Consider the following 20,766-nt stretch of genomic DNA (forward strand, 5'->3'; position numbering starts at 1 on the left):
ATCAAGTTGCTGTTGTCAAAGCACTCATTATAATGACTGAAGAATTTCAAAAAAGACATGAATAATGAAGAACCAAACTCAAACAAAGACCTTCTTTCAATGTCCAGCAACCAATTACTGGTAAGCAATCCCAATAACTGGCAAGTTGTAAATGATAAACAACCCAAAGGGTTGCTCCTGAGCTTCTATACCATTTTGGACAAGATCTTCTTCAGAGGCAATCTTCAGCTTTTGAAAATTTACAATTTACATTATCTCAACATTTCATTTCCTATTCTGAAGCTTATATATGTATATACATGCATATGCATATGCACATGCATGTATCTTATGGAATGCATTGAACCCCATCCTTCTCAATATGCTCTAACTCTTCAGAGGATGTTAGTATGGAGTTTGTTTACTTATATGTCTTGGTTTTGATTTTGTATACACAGAGTTAAATAGAATGTTATACATAACAAAATGAAAAATAACATACATGTATGGCAAGAAAATAGCAAAATCTCTCTAAATATATGATGTCAAAAACATGAATCCAAACAAAATGGGTTATATAACAGTGTGTGTGTGTAAAGTTGGTCCTCCATATTCACAGATTCTTTTCCCACAAATTGAACCGTTGATGGCTTGAAAATATTTTTTAAAGTACCCATGGGAAGTCCTGGAACCAAACGCCAGTGGATACCAAGAGCCCACTGTACAGTGGTACCCCGGGATACGAATTCACTGCGTTACGAAATTTCCGGGGTACGAAAAAGTTAGATTTAAAAAAACTGTTCCGGGTTACGAAAGATTTTTCGGGTTACGAAAATCTTTTCGGCGCGTTTCGGCGTGAAATTCAAAGCGCGGCTAGCGGCTAGCGGCTTTCCAGCGGCTTTTCGGGTTGCGAAATGTATCGGGTTACGAACGGCGCCGCGGAACGAATTAAATTCGTATCCCGAGGTAGCACTGTATTTCTATTTCTGTATTTTTCATAATTGTTACACAAAATTTATTGGTTCTTTGTCTTGTTTATGTGATATTCTTGTACGTCCTTTGCATTTGTAGTTGAGACCCCACCCTTTTGTTGTTGGTGGTGGTCCTCCAGATGTTGTCAGATTATAGCATAGCCAGTGCTGAAGTATGATGGGAATAGCTGTGTGACACTAAAGAGTGCAAAGTGGTTGGGATGTAGACCAGAGCCTCCATTTTCACTCTGGAAACCCTCTTTCTCCATAATGGCCGGGAGAACAGATTGTTTTTGCCATGTCGTGTGTAAAGTTCAGATGCAAGTTCTTTCCCAGCTTCAAAAGTCTTACTGAAGTAATGGGTGTGATGCACACAACTAGGTTTCATTGATGACAGCTAGGGTTGCCATAATTCTCTACTAAAACCAGGACAAAATGTAGGACAAAATTTAGCCCAAAATATAGGACAATTGTAGGCTAAAATTTAGCCCAAAATGTAGGACATTTAAGGTCCTCCATTTTTCTTAAATGCCCTACATTTTGGGCTAAATTTTATCCTACAATTTTGTCTTATATTTTGGTCTAAATTTTGTCCTACATTTTGTCCTAGTTTTTAGTAGAGAATTATGGCAACCCTAATGACAGCACCCTGGGCCTTTTTATCCCACCGCTGCCACCAAAATATGTGAAGACAACAGTCCTTCACCTTATTTCTTCTCCTTAAGACCGCAGCCCTATGGGGTTGTCTAATCCCACCCTTGCCAGTCGTGTTTTGTAATGTGAGTAGCGTGGTATTAACTCAGGTCCAGGCGTGTCCCTCTTGAATCAAACAAATAAAACTTTATTTACAAGAAAGTTTAACAGTGTTGTTTTTGATGTGATCTTTTATATAATTGTAATTTACACTTTGTTATAGTTACCATTGGTTTTATAACTCTAGCTAAATCACCAGTTTCTTATAACTAAGATTTGCTCAGTCCTTCTATTAAGTTCCTCTTTCAAACTTAGTCCTAACAGCCACCAAAGTTAACAGTATCCCTCAGGATATCACACTCCAGCCACTCCCTTTTCTAAAGTCCTGGAAGTATAACGGTAGGGAGCCCTTTCCCGCTCAGACTCTACCCCTAACCATCCTTCTCTATCCCTGGAACCCTCCTCACTCTCAGGATTCCAAGCCCTAACTGACTCTTCCCTCAGGAACTCATGGGACTCAGTCCTCTCTTGGACTCAAATATTCCCTCAACTGTCCATTCCCAACTGACTCCTCTATCAGCACTGAATTCTCACAACTCCCAGCCCACAATCTATTGGCTGGGCCCCAACTGCCTTCTGATTGTCAGCTGAGTGTTCTGTGCACCACACACCCTCTCCCTTTAACAGATTCATTGACACACATAACCAAACAGCTATGTGGGTCAATGAAATCCCAGTTTTAAATTATACTTACCCGTTTATCAATATTATACATAACATCATATAAAAATCAGTGTGTGTGTATTTACATACTTGTTTTATCAGTAACCATTACCAACGTAAGTATCTTAGGGATTATTTTGTATGTTTCCCTTTTAAACCTATATCTAATCTCAATTCTATCTGCTATAACAATTTACCATACTTTTCTTATAAGTTTAGCATATGATAACCCTAAACCATATCACTTGTTGGGTTTTAACACTTTGATAACCTTTTCCCCCAACTCCAGATCCTTTGTAAGTTTTATTTAAATTTATTAACAACCATATTCAATCTTTTAACCCCTCTCTCTTATTGGATTAAAGATTGATGGAACATTATCTCCAACCACTTTTCCCCGTTCCCTGTACAGTTTTGAAAATATTTCGTTTTTCATTATACTAACGGCAGACAATAATACATTTGGTTTTGCAGTTTATCCACTCATTTATATCATTGTCCTTTTCAGGAGTTTTTTCTGGATCAGTTCTTGTAACTGACAACGTGTTTCTTTTTATCAGCTGTGGACTTAACACCTCATCTGGTAAAAAGTCTCTATTTCTTCTTGTTCCACTGGACCAGCTTCTTGAGTGCGTTGAGCAATCTTTACATACTCTTCTGTAGACTGTAACACGTCCCTTATTGAAGTCATCAAGTTCTCTAGAGAGTTCATCACGATCTCTGGTTTCTCTTTCTCTGGTGAATCTCCTTTTCCGGTTGGTTGATGGCTTTTGGGGTCCCACCAATGAGTGTCTGTCATCTGATCATCACCAGTATGTTTGACAGTGAAGTTTATAGATGTGAGCATGTCTTGTATACACACGTCTATTCTTTCTAGTTTCATTTTTTAAAGATTCTTCCAATCTCTTTGAACTAGACCATTTTCTTGGGTTATATCACCCATTTGCCAAACTAAGAATTTCCCACCAATGTCCCATTTAATATATTGCTTCCAGATATATGTCCGATCTGAAAGTATAGAAAGTTCATCTAGCTGGGATCTGTGAAGTTTGTCTCCTATTTCTATAAGAGGTGGATTACAAATGAATTTTATCATTATTATTATTATTATTATTATTATTATAAAAAACTTGCTGACAGTATGATTTTGTGTCCTTTTGACTTTGTAAGGATGTTTTTCCTTTAACTTGGAGGCTTTTTCTTTATCTGATTTTAACAAAGGTTTTAAACTTTTAGGACTCTTTTCTTTCTGGCTAAATTCTTTTTTCTTTTTAGCCCTTATGATCACAGCCAATTTTCCATCAGGCTCATTAGACTTATTAATTTCATTGTCCATGGCTGTTACTTTTTCCTCTTTATTTATTACGTCTACTTGCTCTTGTAAGGCTTTTTCTTCTTGTTGTGTAATCTCTATTTTTTCTTACTCTTAGACTTTATATTGAGAAGTTTAAGGCAGATAGAGTTGTAATTTGTTTTTATGTGGCAAAACTTCGTTTTCTATCTTTTTGCCTGTGGTAATTTTTTAAAAGTATCTGAATTTCTTGGCCTTTAGCGTTTTGTTTATTGGCAATCTCTGTGTATAGATCCTTAGATTTTAACTCTATGTTATCAAACTCACTCTGACCTTTATTGACTTTTTGATGTAGAATCTGATTTTCTTGTTTTAAGTCATATAGTTGTACTTGTAACTTTTTATTCTCTTGTATCAAAGCCTCTTTTTCTCTATCCTCTTGAAATGAAACATGAAACGCTACATAAATATGATGAATGTTTTATATCAGAAATTATATATTCCAACTCTGAAACAGTCTTTTCTTTATTATCTAAACTTGTTTTTAGAATAACAATTTCTTCTGTTTTTTCTTCCATCAGACCTTGTAACCTCTGGTTTTTGGATTCCAGATTAGCTACTTTTTCTTTAAGTGTACTAATAACTTCATCCTGTTTTTTAAACTTCTCTTTAAAAACATCCAGATTTTCTGTTAATTTTTTCTCATATTTTTCTTCTAATGTATATTTGTCATGCTTCAGTTCTCTCAACTGTTTTTAAGCTCCATTTCTCTTAGCTAGGGTTGCCATAAGTCAGGACCTCCAAACTGGGACAAATGTAGGACAACATTTTCAAATGTAGGACACTTTTTTAAAAAAAAAATGGAGGACACACGAAAAAAATTGGATGATTTTTTAAAAATGTTAATAAATGTTTCTTAGGCATGATCAAAATGGAGGACATTTTGGCATTATTCCTAGACAGATGGCAGAAATGTACTTCACTTTCTGGCCAAACCACCCCCCTCCATTCCAAAACACACACAAAGCCCATTTGGGCATTTCACATGGCTTTACCTAACATGGCTATCATTGTTAAAACAAGGCAGACCTGTTAGCATTAAAAGCACCAAAAATACCCAAAAAAAGACACTTTGGGGGAAAAAAAACCTTTGGGAAATGGACACCCACCTCCTCCTCCTCCTCTTCTTCCCTTACTTCTTCCTCCTCCTCTTCCCCCTCCTCTTCTTCATCCTCCTCCTCCGTCTCTTCTTCTTCCTCCCTTGGCACCATGTGCCAAGAAAGGGCGCTTCCCCCCCCCCCCCCGGCTGGCCCAGAGTCTCACTCCTCCTCCTCCTCCAAGGCTCCACCTCCCTCATGAGGCTGACCAATGGCAGGCTGGGGCTGGAAACAGCCCCGCCCCCGCCCTTCTGCCATTGGCCAGCGAGCCTGAAGGGGATGAGCACTCCCTATATGACCTTGTGTGTGCACACGCAAGCAGGGCAAGCATGAGCTGGCGCTGGCCACAGCACTGGGGAAGTGCTGCGGGTGGTGCGGCTGCGCAAAGGAAGAGGAGGTGGGTGGTTGCATGCCGTGTGTGCGCAAAAAAAAGGAGGAGGAGGAAGAGGACAGGCTGCACAGCTGCACGGCCACACAAAAGAGAAGGAGGTGGGGAGGAGGAGGTGAGTGGCTGCTGCGGGAGCACGCGGAGGAGGAGGAGGAGGAGGAAGAGTGCCCCCGGCCTGCAGTGAAGGCAAAATCCAGGCCCCAAACCCTTAATTGGCGGAACCGGAACGGGACTGGGCTGGTTCCGCCAAAACTGGGAGTGTCCCGCCTGCAGGTGGGCGATGGCAACCTACTCTTAGCTGACCCTCATGTCCTTTTTTTATTTCCCTCTCATGTTGCCATTCTTTTTCTTTCATTTCTCTGTGATATCTCAGTTCTATTAAGTCTCTCTCATATTCTTTTCCTTTTAATTCTTTTTATGCTCCAGTTCCTTTAATTCAAGCCTCATCAAATCAAAGTCCTTGTCCGGTATCCCCATATCGTCACAAGCTTTTTCAAAATTAGCTATATATAAGTCAAAATTATCTCCAGTAACATAGATAGGAAAAAATTTTGTATCATATAGAGGGAACCCATTAATGTTATTCTTGACAATGTTTTCTCTCAAAAGCCTCTCACTTTCTATCCTGGCCATTTTAATGTCTTTCTCTTTTTCTCTTTCATTGAGTCTGGCCATTTCAGGTTTGATTTTCCACATTTCTAGACTTTCTTGAGGTTTAGAAACGGCCGTGTCAACACTAGCCACCATCTCTTCTCCAACCTCCTCTTTTATCAATACCCAGTAGTTTACCTCAGAGACTAGTCTTGAAATCACAGCCTAGCATGGTCCGGTTCCAAGCAATCTCTGACAAATACCCTTCTATGAATACCTCAGAGATCACTTTACTGACACCAACGCCTAGAGTTTAAAACATTGAACTTCCTATTTCTAAGTTCACATGTAATATTGGGTGTCTGGTAATTCGCACTCAGACCCCTATAACCAAAGCACACTTCTGGCCGCCGGATTTGTCGAATCCAGGCACTCTAAAACTGTAACGTTCTTTTTCCCCCAGTCCCCTACAATTTACCTCAGCAAATTACCTCAGGGACTGGTATTAACCCTCTTCTCTAGTCTAGTCAGTCTACAGGTAATCTCTTACACAGTGCCCTTGACCATTATTACCTCAGAGATTACCCTCACTGATTTATGCCTCTTTATTTGAACCGTTGAACTTTTTACTTTCTTTTCTCATTATTATTTTTATTAAAACATAAAATACATGCACAACACAACTTTCATAACACATTTGAAAGGGAATTCCCCTTTCTACAGTGTCGGACAATAAATTGAGTATAAACCTTACTTCCATCGTTGCCTTAAAGCCTACTCTCAACAATTTACATTGCAAACGTTTCCCTCTTCCCTTTCTTCTGTCTAACTTTATTTACTACTTGTATCCTCAGATCCTCCTATCAAACTATGATCATACATTAGATGCGTTTAGCTCACTGTAATCCGCACCCTCTATTGTCTCTTTTTACAGTACGTTAAAATCGGGTCCCACTCTTCTGCTATTATTGTACAGTCTTTCTGCAATAAGCGACCCGTTAACATATCCATCTCCCGCATTTCAAAAATGTTTATTAACCAATCTTTCAGGGTAGGCATCTCTATATTTTTCCAACACTGTGCTATTACAATTCTTGCTGCGGTTACTAAATAAAGCAGAATTCTTTCGTATTTTCTCTTATCTTGGAAATTAATCCTATCCAACATGTTTAGCAGATATGTCTCTGGTCTCATTTCAAATTTGATTTTTAACATGTGTTCTATTTCTTTATGTATACTCTTCCAATACAGTTTTAGTTTTGGGCATCTCCACCAAACATGGAACCAAGTTCCCACTGTTTTGTTACATTTCCAACATAAGCCGGGTCCTGTTTTGTAGATTTTTGCTATTTTACTGGGTGTTAAGTGCCATTTTCCAAAAGTTTTCAGGGAGATTGTGATTTTGTAAATTTCCTCGTTTTTTCTCTAGTCAGTTTCCAGCTGTCCATTTCAATAGTATGTCCAAAATCCGAGGCCTATTTGCTCATAGTATCCGTGATGGGTTCTGTTTCTTGTTCCAAGTTCCTGAGAAAACTATGCAATTTTGAATTTTTTTTCTTTTACTTCCGACAAAATCTTTGAAAATTCTAATTCTAATTTGTCTTCCTCAAAATCTTGGTTTTTCCGGTCCATCTTAAATCTCTCTTTAAGCTGCAGGTAGAAGTACCAATGCACTTTTGGATCTGACTGTTTTAATGCTTCAATGGGTTGAACTTTTTACTTTCTAAGTTCAAATCAAATCTGGGGTTTCTGGTAACTCAAACTCAGAACTTGGTAACACCAACTGTCTCCAGCACACCTCTCATATTTCCAGCCCCTGGATTTTGCATATCCCACTGCTGCCACCAATTTATGTGATGCACACAACTAAATTTTATTGATGACAGCACCCTGGGCCTTTTTATCCCACCGCTGCCACCAAAATATGTGAAGACAACAGTCCTTCACCTTATTTCTTCTCCTTAAGACCGCAGCCCTATGGGGTTGTCTAATCCCACCCTTGCCAGTCGTGTTTTGTAATGTGAGTAGCGTGGTATTAACTCAGGTCCAGGCGTGTCCTTCTTGAATCAAACAAATAAAACTTTATTTACAAGAAAGTTTAACAGTGTTGTTTTTGATATGATCTTTTATATAATTGTTATTTTCACTTTGTTGTAGTAGTAGTAGTAATAATAATAATAGGATTTATTTATATGCCGCCCAATCACTGGGAATCCGGGTGGCTTACAACAGAGGGGATAATAGACAGTTCCCTGCCCTCAGGCTTACAATCTAAAAGACATGACACAAAAGGAGAAGGGAATGGTGGTGGGGGGGGGAAGGGGATCAGGTCCAGCATTCTTCTCTCCCTCTGAGGCCTGGACCAAGGCAGATGGACCGGAGGGAGGGCTCGTCTTCTTCAGGCTAGCCCTGGTGGAGCTGGGCCTGCCTGGTCAACTCCCTCATAGGCCGGAAAATGACAGTTATGGAGGGAGGAGTCTCTTCTTGCAGGCTAGCCCTGATGGAGCTACAGTTACCATTGGTTTTATAACTCTAGCTAAATCACTAGTTTCTTATAACTAAGATTTGCTCAGTCCTTCTATTAAGTTCCTCTTTCAAACTTATTCCTAACAGCCACCAAAGTTAACAGTATCCCTCAGGATATCACACTCCAGCCACTCCCTTTTCTACAGTACTGGAAATGTAACGGTAGGGAGCCCTTTCCTACTCAGACTCTACCCCCAACCATCCTTCTCTATCTCTGGAACCCTCACTCTCCGGATTCCAAGCCCTAACTGACTCTTCCCTCAGGAACTCCTGGAACTCAGTCCTCTCTTGGACTCAACTGTTCCCTCAACTGTCCAACCCCAACTGACTCCTCTTTCAGCACTGAATTCTCACAACTCCCAGCCCACAATCTATTGGCTGGTCTTCAGTTGCCTTCGGATTGGTCAGCCGGGTGTTCTGTGCACCACAGTGGGTTATAGGAATTGTGGATACCAGCTGATGATACTGCTGCTGTTTTGCCACGTATTTTCTTGTTTCCACCTGCTTTTTGCTTCCAGTCCTCCTTTCCTAGTGCTTTTTCTCAATATTCTGCCCTCCTTTAACACCTCTTTTCTTCTTCCATTATATTGAGTAAATTTATTAAAACAACTGTTTTGCTTCACAAATTGTTCATGTTTTGTGGCACATCAAACTTGCGCACACAGTTTGACATTCTAGATCTACTGATTAGGTGATTTGCTACTTTCCTTTTTATTTAATTGTAGCTTCTAGCCATAAAAATCTTGAGCTCCAGACTGACCAGCCATCTTATATCACTTAAGGTTACCTTGCCTTTAGTTGATGAGCCATCTGTTGGGAGAACAGATGTTCTGTCTTATTCATTCAAATAGAAATAATTCCTCTTGTATTTTTAACATTTAAAAGGGGCAATTACAAGGCCTTCAAATTGAAATATATTGCTTCAGAGCATTCCCTGGTTTTCAAAATAAACTTTCTGTTAAGCCAACACTGAATTGGAATGTAAAAGCCTTTTATTTTTCATTGGCTGGCCTCCTGATTTCTTAGAATGAATTTGCTTTGGATCTATAGTTGTTATGTTTTTCACAAATTGGGAGTTGTGACTGGGTGTGTATCAGGAACTGCCCTTCATAGTGTAAATAATTTTTTAACTCTCCTTCCTTCCTTCCTTCCTTCCTTCCTTCCTTCCTTCCTTCCTTCCTGCTGGTTTGGGTCATAAAGTTTGGAAAGGCATACAGAGGTGCTTTATGAGTCTAGGAAAAAAACAACACCCCCCTAGTTAAACACACACACACACACACACACACACACACACACCCCATTTTTTAAAAGCCTACCAAGACTCTTGGGAGACAATTTATTTGTATTTTACTTATTTGTTTCACACATTTATAATACCATCCTATAACCAAACTCTTAGGACAATTTACAAAAGGGTAAAAACACATTTAAAACTACATATTACACAGATAAACAGTAAAATGTTAAAAAATTAAAATAAGTGGCATAAGAACAAGTAGCACAAAATAAACTGATTAGATTAGAGACATATTAAATTGAGGACAGAAAGATAACAGGAAGATAAAAAGATGCTTGCCTAGGGCCAAAACAATATTCCATTAGATATTGGGAGAGTCTCTCTAAAGAATATGCATCATAGCCATACCATTACTGTTGACTTTTGCCACTGGCTACCCACTGCTTTTCACCTAGAAAATGTATTTAAAGAATGACATCCAATGCAACAAAAGAGTTCAGATACATACATTTGCAGGCAGCTGATTGTTTTGTAGTCCCAACCTGAGTCAAAAATCTTCACTTTTGTGTTGAATATAGAAATGAACCCAAAGTCTGTGAAAGACAGTAGTCTGCTCACCCTACACTTGCTAATCAAGTTTCTGAGCCATCTTGCAAGGCAGCCAGTGTGGGTATCAAATAGGTCTGCACTCTTGGCTGCCCATTTGCTCACCTAAATGGAATTCATTGTCACCAGTGGCTATCAGGCAAGTTGTTAAACCTAAGGCTGGTCCATTGCACTGTCCCCGGTCTAGAAATCCCAAGCTTCATCCCACATGCCCAGACAAAAATTCAAACCTCCCTCATCATGAACTAAAGAGACAACATTAGATATCATCTGCCTAAGAGTCTGAGAATATTGCTTAGTCTTTGCAGTCTCCCTTCCTCTTCCACATGGCAGGGGAATCTGGTAGGTACACTTTAAAAAACCCAGGTAAGAGAATTGTTTTTGATCTTAACTATGCCTGGTTTAAAGGATCAAATCTTGGCCCTCCCCTCCCCTGCCCTGCCCTGATTTAGGTGACTTATCAGTTTGCTTGTTGTTCTTGTAGGAGTTTGCCTTCCCTCTCTGGCATCATCAGTCTACAGAGAAGATTGATTTATCAGTTAGTTTCTAATCTTAAGTTTTCCTTCTGCCAGCCTACTTTTACTGGGTCTGTGTAGGAGGGGGCCGGAGTTTAATCAGGCCAATATTTATAGCTTTCAGATGACTTGGAGCCTGTCACAGTGCAGATGATACTCAAGGTGGCTTAATTACAATATCTCCCTCTGTTCTTGCCTCATGAAATTTTCATGCTTCTCTGTGTTTGTCACTTCACATCTGCAGTGCTGCTTGTTTTGATTTTTGCCTTTTAAACTTTTGAATTTTGGAAAGTCTTCAAAACACACACACACACACAGAGAGAGAGAGAGAGAGAGAGAGAGGTCTACAATAACCTTAAAGGCACACCAATGTATCCTCTTTTATATAGTGTATTCAAGTGTCTTGTCATTAAGTCTGGATTGCAATTATTGTCCATAACAGTAAACTTTGGGGTGATTAGTTTTAAGACTTTTTACCAATATGGGTACTGTTTATAGAAAATATACTGAAATGTTTCAAAGACATAACTGTGTTAGTCTGGAAAATCAGCATGCAAAGAGATCTTATAGCATCTTTGAGACTAACCGAAAAAAGTTGGTAGCAGGAGCTTTAGTAGATTTGAGTGTATGAAGAAGTCTGAAAGCTCATGCTACCAACTTCTCCCTTTCAGTTAGTCTCAAAGGTGTTACAAGATCCCTTTGCATACTGGGATGTGAGCAGGTCTCAGTCATTCGACCCACATATTCCATGCTAGAGATGGGGAGGACCTTCACTTGAGAGAACTAGACTCGGTGGGGAACAGTGGATAATCAGTTGGTTATCAGCAACAGATGGTGCTATGAAAATGGAGAATTCCTCTGAGTGCTAAGGGTTGGGGGATGCACTCCTAGCAGTGGGTCTCTTTCACCTCTGCCCTGGCATCCTCATGACTCTCCCATTCCTGCAGTTGTTTCCTTTAGAAATTATCCAGATTCTTTCCATTCCTGCACTTGTGTCTATTAAAGCCTCTCCTTTCCTGTCTAAGCTGCTTATTCAAGGGATCAAATACTGAGTACATTAATAAAAGCTAATGGTAATGGGTAAGAATATTTGGCTCTGTAACTCACTTGGTATCCTTTAGCTTGGTGCAGGCGGACTGCTTCCTGATCCCTTCACCATGGTGAAGAGATTTAGAAATGCTGACATCTCCACCAAGTCTAAATGTCTCAATCTTGCTTCCTTCACAAGTTAGCTGGGCTGTTACTGTTCTGTTTTGGAAGAAAGGCAAAATAATGAATGAAACAAATTATGTAAATGTGTTGTTCATTCACTGCTTGGTTATGAATAGAGGAAACATGCAAACCTAGGCTATTTTAGGGACACTTGGTGTCTTTTGTGAATTTATTTGGTTTGGTATAGCCTGTCGCTTCAGGTTAATACTTGCCTACCTTTTGTGTGGGTTGACATGAAAGAGACAAAGTATGTATATATGAGGGGGGATCATGTAACATTTTTGAGATTGAGAGAGAGATGTTAATAGCATAAGGTTTCGTAGAGTTAAGTCTACAAAAACGTATGTATCAACTTCTTTCAGATAATAATAATTATTATTTATTTATTTGTTTGTTTGTTTATTTCTATCCCACCTCTCCAACAAGATTGAGGTGGCTTACATCAGTAAAATCCATACAACAGAATAAAATCCCACAATAATAGGCAGTTTTAAACTAATTGAAGTTTCCGGACTAGGCACAAGAGTAGCCCCATGTGGAGCGCATTACAGAAGTCAAGTCGTGAGGTTACCAGCTCATGTACCACAGTTTTCAAGTCCCCGGCTCCAGGAAGGCACGCAGCTGGTGTATCAGCCGAAGCTGATAACAAGCACTCCTGACCATCGCATCTGTCTGAGCTGACATCTGAAGCAATGGATCCAAGCTGCAACACACAGTCCTTTAGGGGAAGTGTGACCCTACCCAGGACCAGTTGACACATTTCCATACCCAGATTAAGGGGCCCAACAACGAGTACCTCCATCTTACCTGGATTCAGTTTCAGTCTATTTTTCCTCATTCAGTCCATTACCACTGTAAGACAATCAGAGGAGAGATGCTATCCTTAGTCATTGCTGTAATCCGAGGCACAGAGAGATATATCTTGGTGTCATCAGCATACTGATAACACCCTGCCCCATGTTAGTCCCAAAGGTGCTACAATATTCATTTGTATACTGATCCAGACTACCATGGTCATATCTTTGATTTGTATGAGAGACATTGGGAAAGTTTAACTTCTGACATGCCAGATGTCGAATGGTTGTTGACCCAGTATTGAATCATTTTCATGCTCAGGCTAGAGGTGCAGCCATTGACCTTTCCCAAATGTAGATGAGTATATGGGAAGACCTTCATATTACTGGGCTTCCATGAGTTTTTTTTCCTGTACAGGAGCCCCCCCCTCTGAGATATTCAGAAGCTGCTGCTTAAATCTAAGATTCCTAGCAGATCTGCTATATAAATTCAGATAACAGCTAAGTTAGATTTTGGACAGCAGCTCCCAGAATCGCCTGGACAGTGGCCAAGCTGCCTAGAAAATTGTGGCAGCTGCAGTCCCCAAAAGTAATTTTTCCATACTTTGGTCAAACCCATTAACTGCATTGGATGACTTTGCTCATAGAAGCAATTGCATTTCCCAAAAAGATTTCTTGCTACTAGATATATATAGTAAAGGCACATTTGGCATATTTAACACTTAGTTATATTTCATACTAGATACATAAAGGCATATCATTTCTCTGCTGTTGTGTTTTGTTTTGTTTTTACAGTAATTTGTGAATGGGCATGCATCCTTTCAGTTATTAGATACAAGGGTGAAGTTGAGTGCTTCCCCACCTCCTTTCACAGCCATGTAAACTACAGCCCCTTCTCTCCTTTACACAGACACAGAATCACACGCACACACACAGACACACACACTCTTTATGCAGGCACACAGCTCTTGTTAAATAATGAATGGTCCTGACGATTAAGCCATGTTTTTGTGAGAGTGACTTCTCTGGAATGTGTAGAGCTAACCTAGTTTCGGTTCTCTTGAGCTCCTGGAGGTTTTTATTTTTAATGGAAAGGCTTTTGCCTGTGTGCGTATGCACACACACACACACACAGCCCCTCTGAATCAGTCCATGTGACTGCACAGTCATGTGTCTGTCCTTTTATTCATGTAAGGCAAGTTTCAACAAGCTGGGGGACAAGGTGGTGGTGGTGGAGATAACTGAAATTATTTGTTAGCAAAACTTTCAGTATTAAGTGTAAATGTCTGTGTAGCCTATCTGAAGGGAACTGTTTTCTACCACCCTCTTTTCTCTACTTGTACATAGGCTTTGTCACAGATACTTGAAGCAGTAACTAAAATACTGCTTCCACTGTCGGTTGTTCCTGATTTGCTTTATTGCTGTTGCTTTTGTTCAAGCAATCCTGTTTCATTTCAGTCAAATGGCTCCCAGATAGTTCCTGCTGTCATTTCTCATTGACATTTCCAGGACAAAGTAACCTAAGCCAGTGTAGCCTTCAGCATTTTCATCAATGGGTTTGAGCTTCAGCCTCCAATGTGGATCCCATTTGTAAAAAACAATGCTGTTCCCCCCACTCTCATCTTTCCTCTCTCTAAGAAGACAGTAGTACCAAGTGAGAACAAGCAGTGGTAGTGTTGCTTCTGCAGTCTTTCTACTAGGCTAGTGTGTGTGACTGCCTGTTGTGCACCACAACCCTGCAATTTGATGACAGAAATAACTAAGTAAAACAAAAATAGGCAACAGTTTGGGATGCACCTCTGGGGTTGTTTAGCAGCAAGGACCTTAGTGTTCACACGCTATTTGTAAGGGAATAGATGGAGCCCTGGTGGCATAGTGGTTAAATGTCGGTAAAAAACATTGTGAATTCAGTCCTGCAGGGCTCCAGGTTGACTCAGCCTTCCATCCTTTTATAAGCTGGTAAAATGAATACTAAGCTTGTTGGGGGCAATTGGCAAACAAATTGTAAACCACTTAGAGAGTGCTTAGCACTATAAAAATGGTATAGAAATGTAAGTGCTATTGCTATTGTTATAGTTCCCCGTTGAGAGATACTCCAGAGTGTTCTACTATAATGTAAGAAATCTGACTTCTGATCCTCACTCAGCCATGAAGCTCACTGGGGTGACTTTTGGTGAGTCTGGATGGGATAAAGGCACATTAATTTTCAAAATAGGTGTTATCACGTTCTACCATGGCTGGGCGAACGCAACCCATACATAACCTGGATGCCAGCCGGGCTTATCCTATCACTTTCCAAAAATGGAAAAATCACATTCTTGGAAAGCTGCAGGATAAGCCCAACTAGCATTCACGCTTTGTAAGGGTTGCATTCGCCCGGCCACAGCTGAATGTGATAACATCCATTTTGAAAATTAAATGTGCCGTTATCCCATCAGGGATAAGGCGCTTTAAAGCCAATGTGCCTATCTTCTCTGTCTCTTGTCATGCTTCTTGTGAGGATAAAAATGGGGAGTGGACAAAAGTTTTACACACTTTTAGTCCTAGATCATTCCTCCTGTCTACTCCTCATAGGCTCTTTACCATGCATCATAAGCTCTTCACCATTTTCTTTTACAAAGAAAATTTTATTTTGTGAAGCCTTGGGTGGATTCCAGGTTTTTCTACTAAGGAAGCAAAAGTAGATTTTGTGGCCAGGAAGAAAACTGATGAAAGAGGTGGGCAAGAGCCTGTGTTTGAAACATGTGAATAGGGGAAAGTTAACCAGCAAGAGAACTTGGCTAACATGTGCATGACATGCAGTAATGTTGTATAAAGCATAAAGCATGGGAAAATCTCTGTCAGCCAAATGAATTCTATTTCAGAGAATTTCAGAGGCGAGGGCTACATGCTAGTGTAGAGTTGGATCAATTGCGAGAAATTGGGGTTGGAATGCTAGCATATTTTAGCTTAAAACCCTTACTACCAGTAACTAGGCCTCAGAAGAATCACTTCAGCATTTTAGAAGAGTTTGTGTGTGCAGAATCTACAAAATCTGGGGTATCCCTTAGTGATTGTGTCCTGGGGAAGGTGTTGCCATGTAAGGAAGGCCAGAGAGCTGGGTTTGACCCCAAGGCTTCAGGCTCTTCACAATATTGCTGTGGTGTAGTGTAACACAAGTGCATCTCAGGCTGTCATCTCCACCCTGTACCTCTGTTATCACCCATCTGGAAAAAGTTACACTTGTCCCTCCATATTCGCTAGGGTTAGGGGCGCAAGACCTCCATGAATATGGAAAAAATGCAAATAACACAAACACCATGTTTTTACCTGAGAGGACACTTCTCTAGAAATCTCTGCGTCTTCCAGTGCAACTCTGTGGTCAACGTCCGACAGACACTGACCATAGAACTGCATTGGCGGAGCTACAAATTATTATTATTTATTATTAACCTTTATTTATGAAGCACTGTAAATTTACACAGCGCTGTACATGCAATCTTTTTAGTTAGACGGTTCCCTGCCCTCGGGCTTACAATCTAAAAAGACATGACACAGAAGGAGAAGGGAGTGGTGGCAGGAAAGGGTAAGAGGTCCAGCAGTTCCTCTCTACCTCCGAGGCCTGGACCAAGGCAGATGGACTGGAGGGAGGGCTTGGCTTCAAAATGGAAGGTTAATCTTCATCCAGGGAAAATACATACTCTCAAGTAGGATAATACATATACAATACATAGCAATACAGGAAATGGTTCGATAAACAGGCAACAAAAGAACATCAGATAGTAAGCGACAATTATGCGATGTCTGGGAAGGCTTCTCTGAACAGGATGGTTTTCAACTCTGTTTTGAAGCTGGTTAAAGAAGTGATGACTCTTGCTTGTGGAGGAAGAAGGTTCCAGGAGTGAGGGGCAGCAAGTGAAAAGGGGCGAATCCGGGATGGGGCAGAGGAAATCCTGGGCTGAGACAGGAACCCTTGACTACCAGAACGGAGGGCCCGAGTGGGAAGGTGAGGAGAAAGAAGGTCTGATAAGTAAGGAGGGGCCAGTCCATGGAGGGCTTTGAATGTCGACAGCAGGAGCTTATACTGAATGCGGAAAGGGAGAGGGAGCCAGTGAAGGGATGCCAACACAGGAGAGATGTGGTCAGAGCGGTGGGTGGAAGTGATAATGCGTGCAGCTGAATGCTGGACAGAGATTAAAGGACGGAGATGAGAAAGAGGAGAAAGCCCAGCCAGGAGGACGTTACAGTAATCCAGTCATGAGATCACTAGGGCATGGACCAGGATCTTGGCAGTAGAGGCGGAGAGATATGGTCGGATTTTGGCAATATTGTACAAAAAGAATCTACAAGCCTTGGCTGTGGTCTGGATCTGAGGGATACACGACAGAGAAGAGTCAAAGATAAAGCCAAGACTGCGGGCTTGCTGGACTGGTTGAATAGAAATGTTGTCCACAGAGACAGAAAAGGAGTGTTGAAGGGTGGGCTTAGTGGAGTGTTCTATCTAGAAATCTCCTAGGTCCTTCAGTGCAACGCTTAGTTAAAGTTGACCATAGAGTTGTACTGGAGGACCTAGATATTCCTAGAGAGAACACATTAATCAAATCCGTGAATAATCAAAGCTGCAAATATGGGGGGATGAGTGTAGAAAATTTATTTTGCTACTTCTGTAATGGTGTCTGGACCAACAAACTGGTTGGCTATAACTGTGATTAGTTTCCAAGCAGCTTACTTCAAGCTAGAGTAACTGGAGCCAGTTTGCTCAAATTAGCCTTAGACATAGTTCTGGGTCTTAGCACTGTGGTTAAGCAAAACTGGAATAGGAAGCTTCTGAACTCTGGGGGGCTGGAGTGCATGAATGCAAGGCCTCTTCATGGCCATTCGTCACACAAAACTATAGCTTAACACAGGGTTTCCCAACCTTTTTGACTCACGGAGCCCTAGGGCCTCCACAGAGCACAGGTTGGGAACCGCTGGCTTAGCATAATGTGAGAATGTTGCATTATGTACAGTTTCCATTGGTTCTTGGTGGGTAAGACTTGCTATAGTACAAGTTTTAATGTACATGACCCTGATATTCTTTCCCCCACTTCTCAGCATTAACCCATCCTAGCTTCTGCACTCCAGCGAAAAGAGGAAAATATAAAATTTAACTGGTGTCTTTTCTCCATAAGATTTAAAAGCAGTGGGGGCAAAGCCATAGTAAAAAAAATGGTCTAAAAGAAACAATTAGGAAAGTGGGTGTGGGGGGAGAGAGAAAGAGAGGCTTCTATTTTAAATAGCAGTCTTAGAAGGAACATTATATTTAAAAGGAAAACATTTTCTCCTTCCCCCACCCCCAGTCAATTGAACTGATTCACATGACCCATTTTGGTGCTGACATTCAAGAGGTGGCTGTTTCTTTTGTCAACTCATGTCCTGCGGAGTAGCAAAGAATCTGCTCTCTTCAGAGCCAAACGCTTCCTTTCCCTGGAGATGAGCAGCTATAGTTTGTGAAACGATTCCACATTTACTCCACAAGGTTCTTTTATGGAAATTTTTGTTTTGTGTAAGCGCAGAAACTTCATTCTCCTCCTTGCAGGCAGCTGTGGAAATGAATTTGGAAACTAGCAGTGGCTTTCCAGATGTTGTTCAACAGTTCTAGGGTAATAGGTGAAAAGTGCATTGGCTTCTAGTTTGGTTCTGAGCTGAGTTCCAGCTGCTGGTTTTGACCTACAAAGCCCTTTCCTTGCTTTGGATCAAGGTATTAGAAAGACATTCCCCTCCCTTATAAGCCTGCCAAAAAATTTGAGATCATCCGTGGAGTCCTTTGTTGCGTGTTCCAGCATCTCGTGAGACTAGGTTGGACAAGGCATTCTCTGCAGCAACACCCCAATTGTGGAACTTGCTGCCAAGGGGAATAAGGCTTACACTTTTTTGAGGTTTTGTTGGGCAACCAAAATGGTGGTGGTCTACATGGCTTGAAATTGCTCTGGCCTTGTCAACTGTTAGGTTTAAAATTATTTTTAAGGAGTATTTTTAGTTTTTTTAAGATAGGTTTTATCTTTGTATTATTCTAAATGTTTTCATCCATTGTGCATTTCCTTAGCAGGCTGAGAGGTGGTGTATAAATGCTTTAAATAAGTCTAGAATGGTGGGTACGGGTGCCATGGAAGGAAACACGTTCTAGTATCCTTGCCTCTCACCTGGATTTCTTTGCTTACAGTGATTCGTGTGCTCAGATATGAGTCTCAGAAAAACAAAATACCTTTGCTGTAGAAATTCTTGTTTGTCATAGCTGTTCAGATATAAGGACATGTACAAAAATTGATTGTTGATGTCTCTCTATGATGCAAATAAAGTTGGAGAGTTCCATTACTGTGCTCAATGCCTTTTGTTATGTGCCTTCAAGTCCACTGTGTCTTGAAATATAATCTTGTCATAAGACTTTCTTGGCGTGATTTATTCAGTGGAGGTTTGCCATTGCCTTCGTTTGAGGCTGAGAGAGTGAGGCTTGCCCCATGTCACCCAGTTGGATTTCCATAGCTGAGTGGGTATTCAAACCCTTTTCTCCTGGGATGCCAGTCTAACACTCAGACCACAAGACAGCCACGCTGGCTCTCAAAAATACCATATTGACTTTTGAGGCTCTATGCCTTTACATTTTGCATATTTCTAAAAATGAAAGTGTAATTGAACTCACCATTTGGTTCACTGGTTATATCTTGGGTATATATGTGTTTAGAAGTAGACAGTATACATCTTGGCTTCCAACACTTTGTTCATAACACCAGTAATACAAGTCATGCAGAGTCCTCGCAAACGGGTTTTGTTTCTTCAGCAAAGTGGCATGCCAGTATCTATAACCACCTGCTTTTTCATATAATTGCAGTTCCCAGTTGGAAGTCTTAAAATATCTATCTGTTGCCATTTCCATGATGGCTCTCACGGCTTCTTCCCCCAATCTCACTTTGTTTGGTTTAAATACAACCAAGAGAACAAGGCTACAAATCTTTACCTCAGATACTTTGTCTTGCAGCTTGAGGTACCTGAATGCTTCTGCCAACAAACTGGAAATGTTGCCTCCAGCCACTCTTTCAGAAGAGACCTGCAGTATTTTACAGGAACTGTATTTGACCAACAATCACCTCACGGATAAATGTGTGCCGTTGTTAACGGGCCATCCGCACCTGAAGATCCTCCATATGGCATACAATCGTCTGCAAAGCTTTCCTGCAAGGTAGAGTAACGTAGAGTAAATTTCTTGAGAGAAATTTTAGAATATTTATGACTGCTGCTGCTGATGGTAGTGATGATGATCACAATATTGTTTATATATTAATGTTCTTCATACATGCCACTGTGAATGATGACCAAAGGCACAGAGGGAGAGAAAGTCAAAATTACAATCTAAATTTGTATGACGTATAGGAAGAGGAGGAGGAGAATCCAATGGGGGGGGGGGGTGTCAAGCAGAAATGAAAAGGAAATAGAAGAATGCATACCGTGGGATCCCTTTCAGCCAGTGCACTTATACTTGGGGAGGAAAGCATTGTTTGTCTCTGTTTAGCAGGGTTGGAAAAAAACACATTCCTATTTTTTTAAAATCATTTTTTAAAGTCTGGCTATTATTACTAGTTTCCAGCCCTCTTACAGGAACCACGGTGACAGTTAGAATTTAAACATTTAAACTTCAAAAGTTCATTGACAATTGCTAATTGTTAGCCCAATACCCAGTGTAAGTTGGGTTTTTTTAATCACTTTATTTTATAGTGCAAGAAATGTCATTCAGAAACAAATCCTTCAGTTAACATAAGTTCAACCCGAACAACTTGCTTTCAAAGAGCACTTTTTATTAGTTAAGATAGTGGCCATAACATCTGAACTGCACTTTGCTACTTAATTTTCTGATTTAGTCCTACACATTAATATAACCCTCAACCCCAAAAACCTGTTCCCCCCTCCCTCCTGCTTAGGTATGATACTTCATGTGTAGCTTTTTAAGAGGTGAGAATTGAAACAAGGCAAAAAAAACAACAACAAAACTTTCAGACGCACAAGCTTGGTTTGACTAGCTTGGATAGGTAGCTGAAATCAATAGATCAGGGATTTTCAAGGTTATGAGGTC

At 40.5% G+C, this 20,766-nt stretch overlaps 1 protein-coding gene across 1 annotated transcript in view; it reads left to right on the forward strand.

The window, feature by feature from the left end:
* LOC149316974 (PH domain leucine-rich repeat-containing protein phosphatase 1-like) overlaps window positions 1-20,766 on the forward strand; it is a 191,309-nt gene that overhangs the window by 148,337 nt on the left and 22,206 nt on the right. The window contains exon 11 of the mRNA XM_089516614.1: window positions 19,678-19,878. Coding sequence (XP_089372740.1) covers window positions 19,678-19,878 — 201 coding nt within the window. The remainder of the gene's footprint in view (window positions 1-19,677; window positions 19,879-20,766) is intronic.

This window comes from Sceloporus occidentalis, unplaced genomic scaffold (genome assembly GCF_023333645.1).
Source record: "Sceloporus occidentalis isolate IW3139 unplaced genomic scaffold, rSceOcc1.0.p SCAF_3, whole genome shotgun sequence".
Lineage (NCBI taxonomy): Eukaryota > Metazoa > Chordata > Lepidosauria > Squamata > Phrynosomatidae > Sceloporus > Sceloporus occidentalis.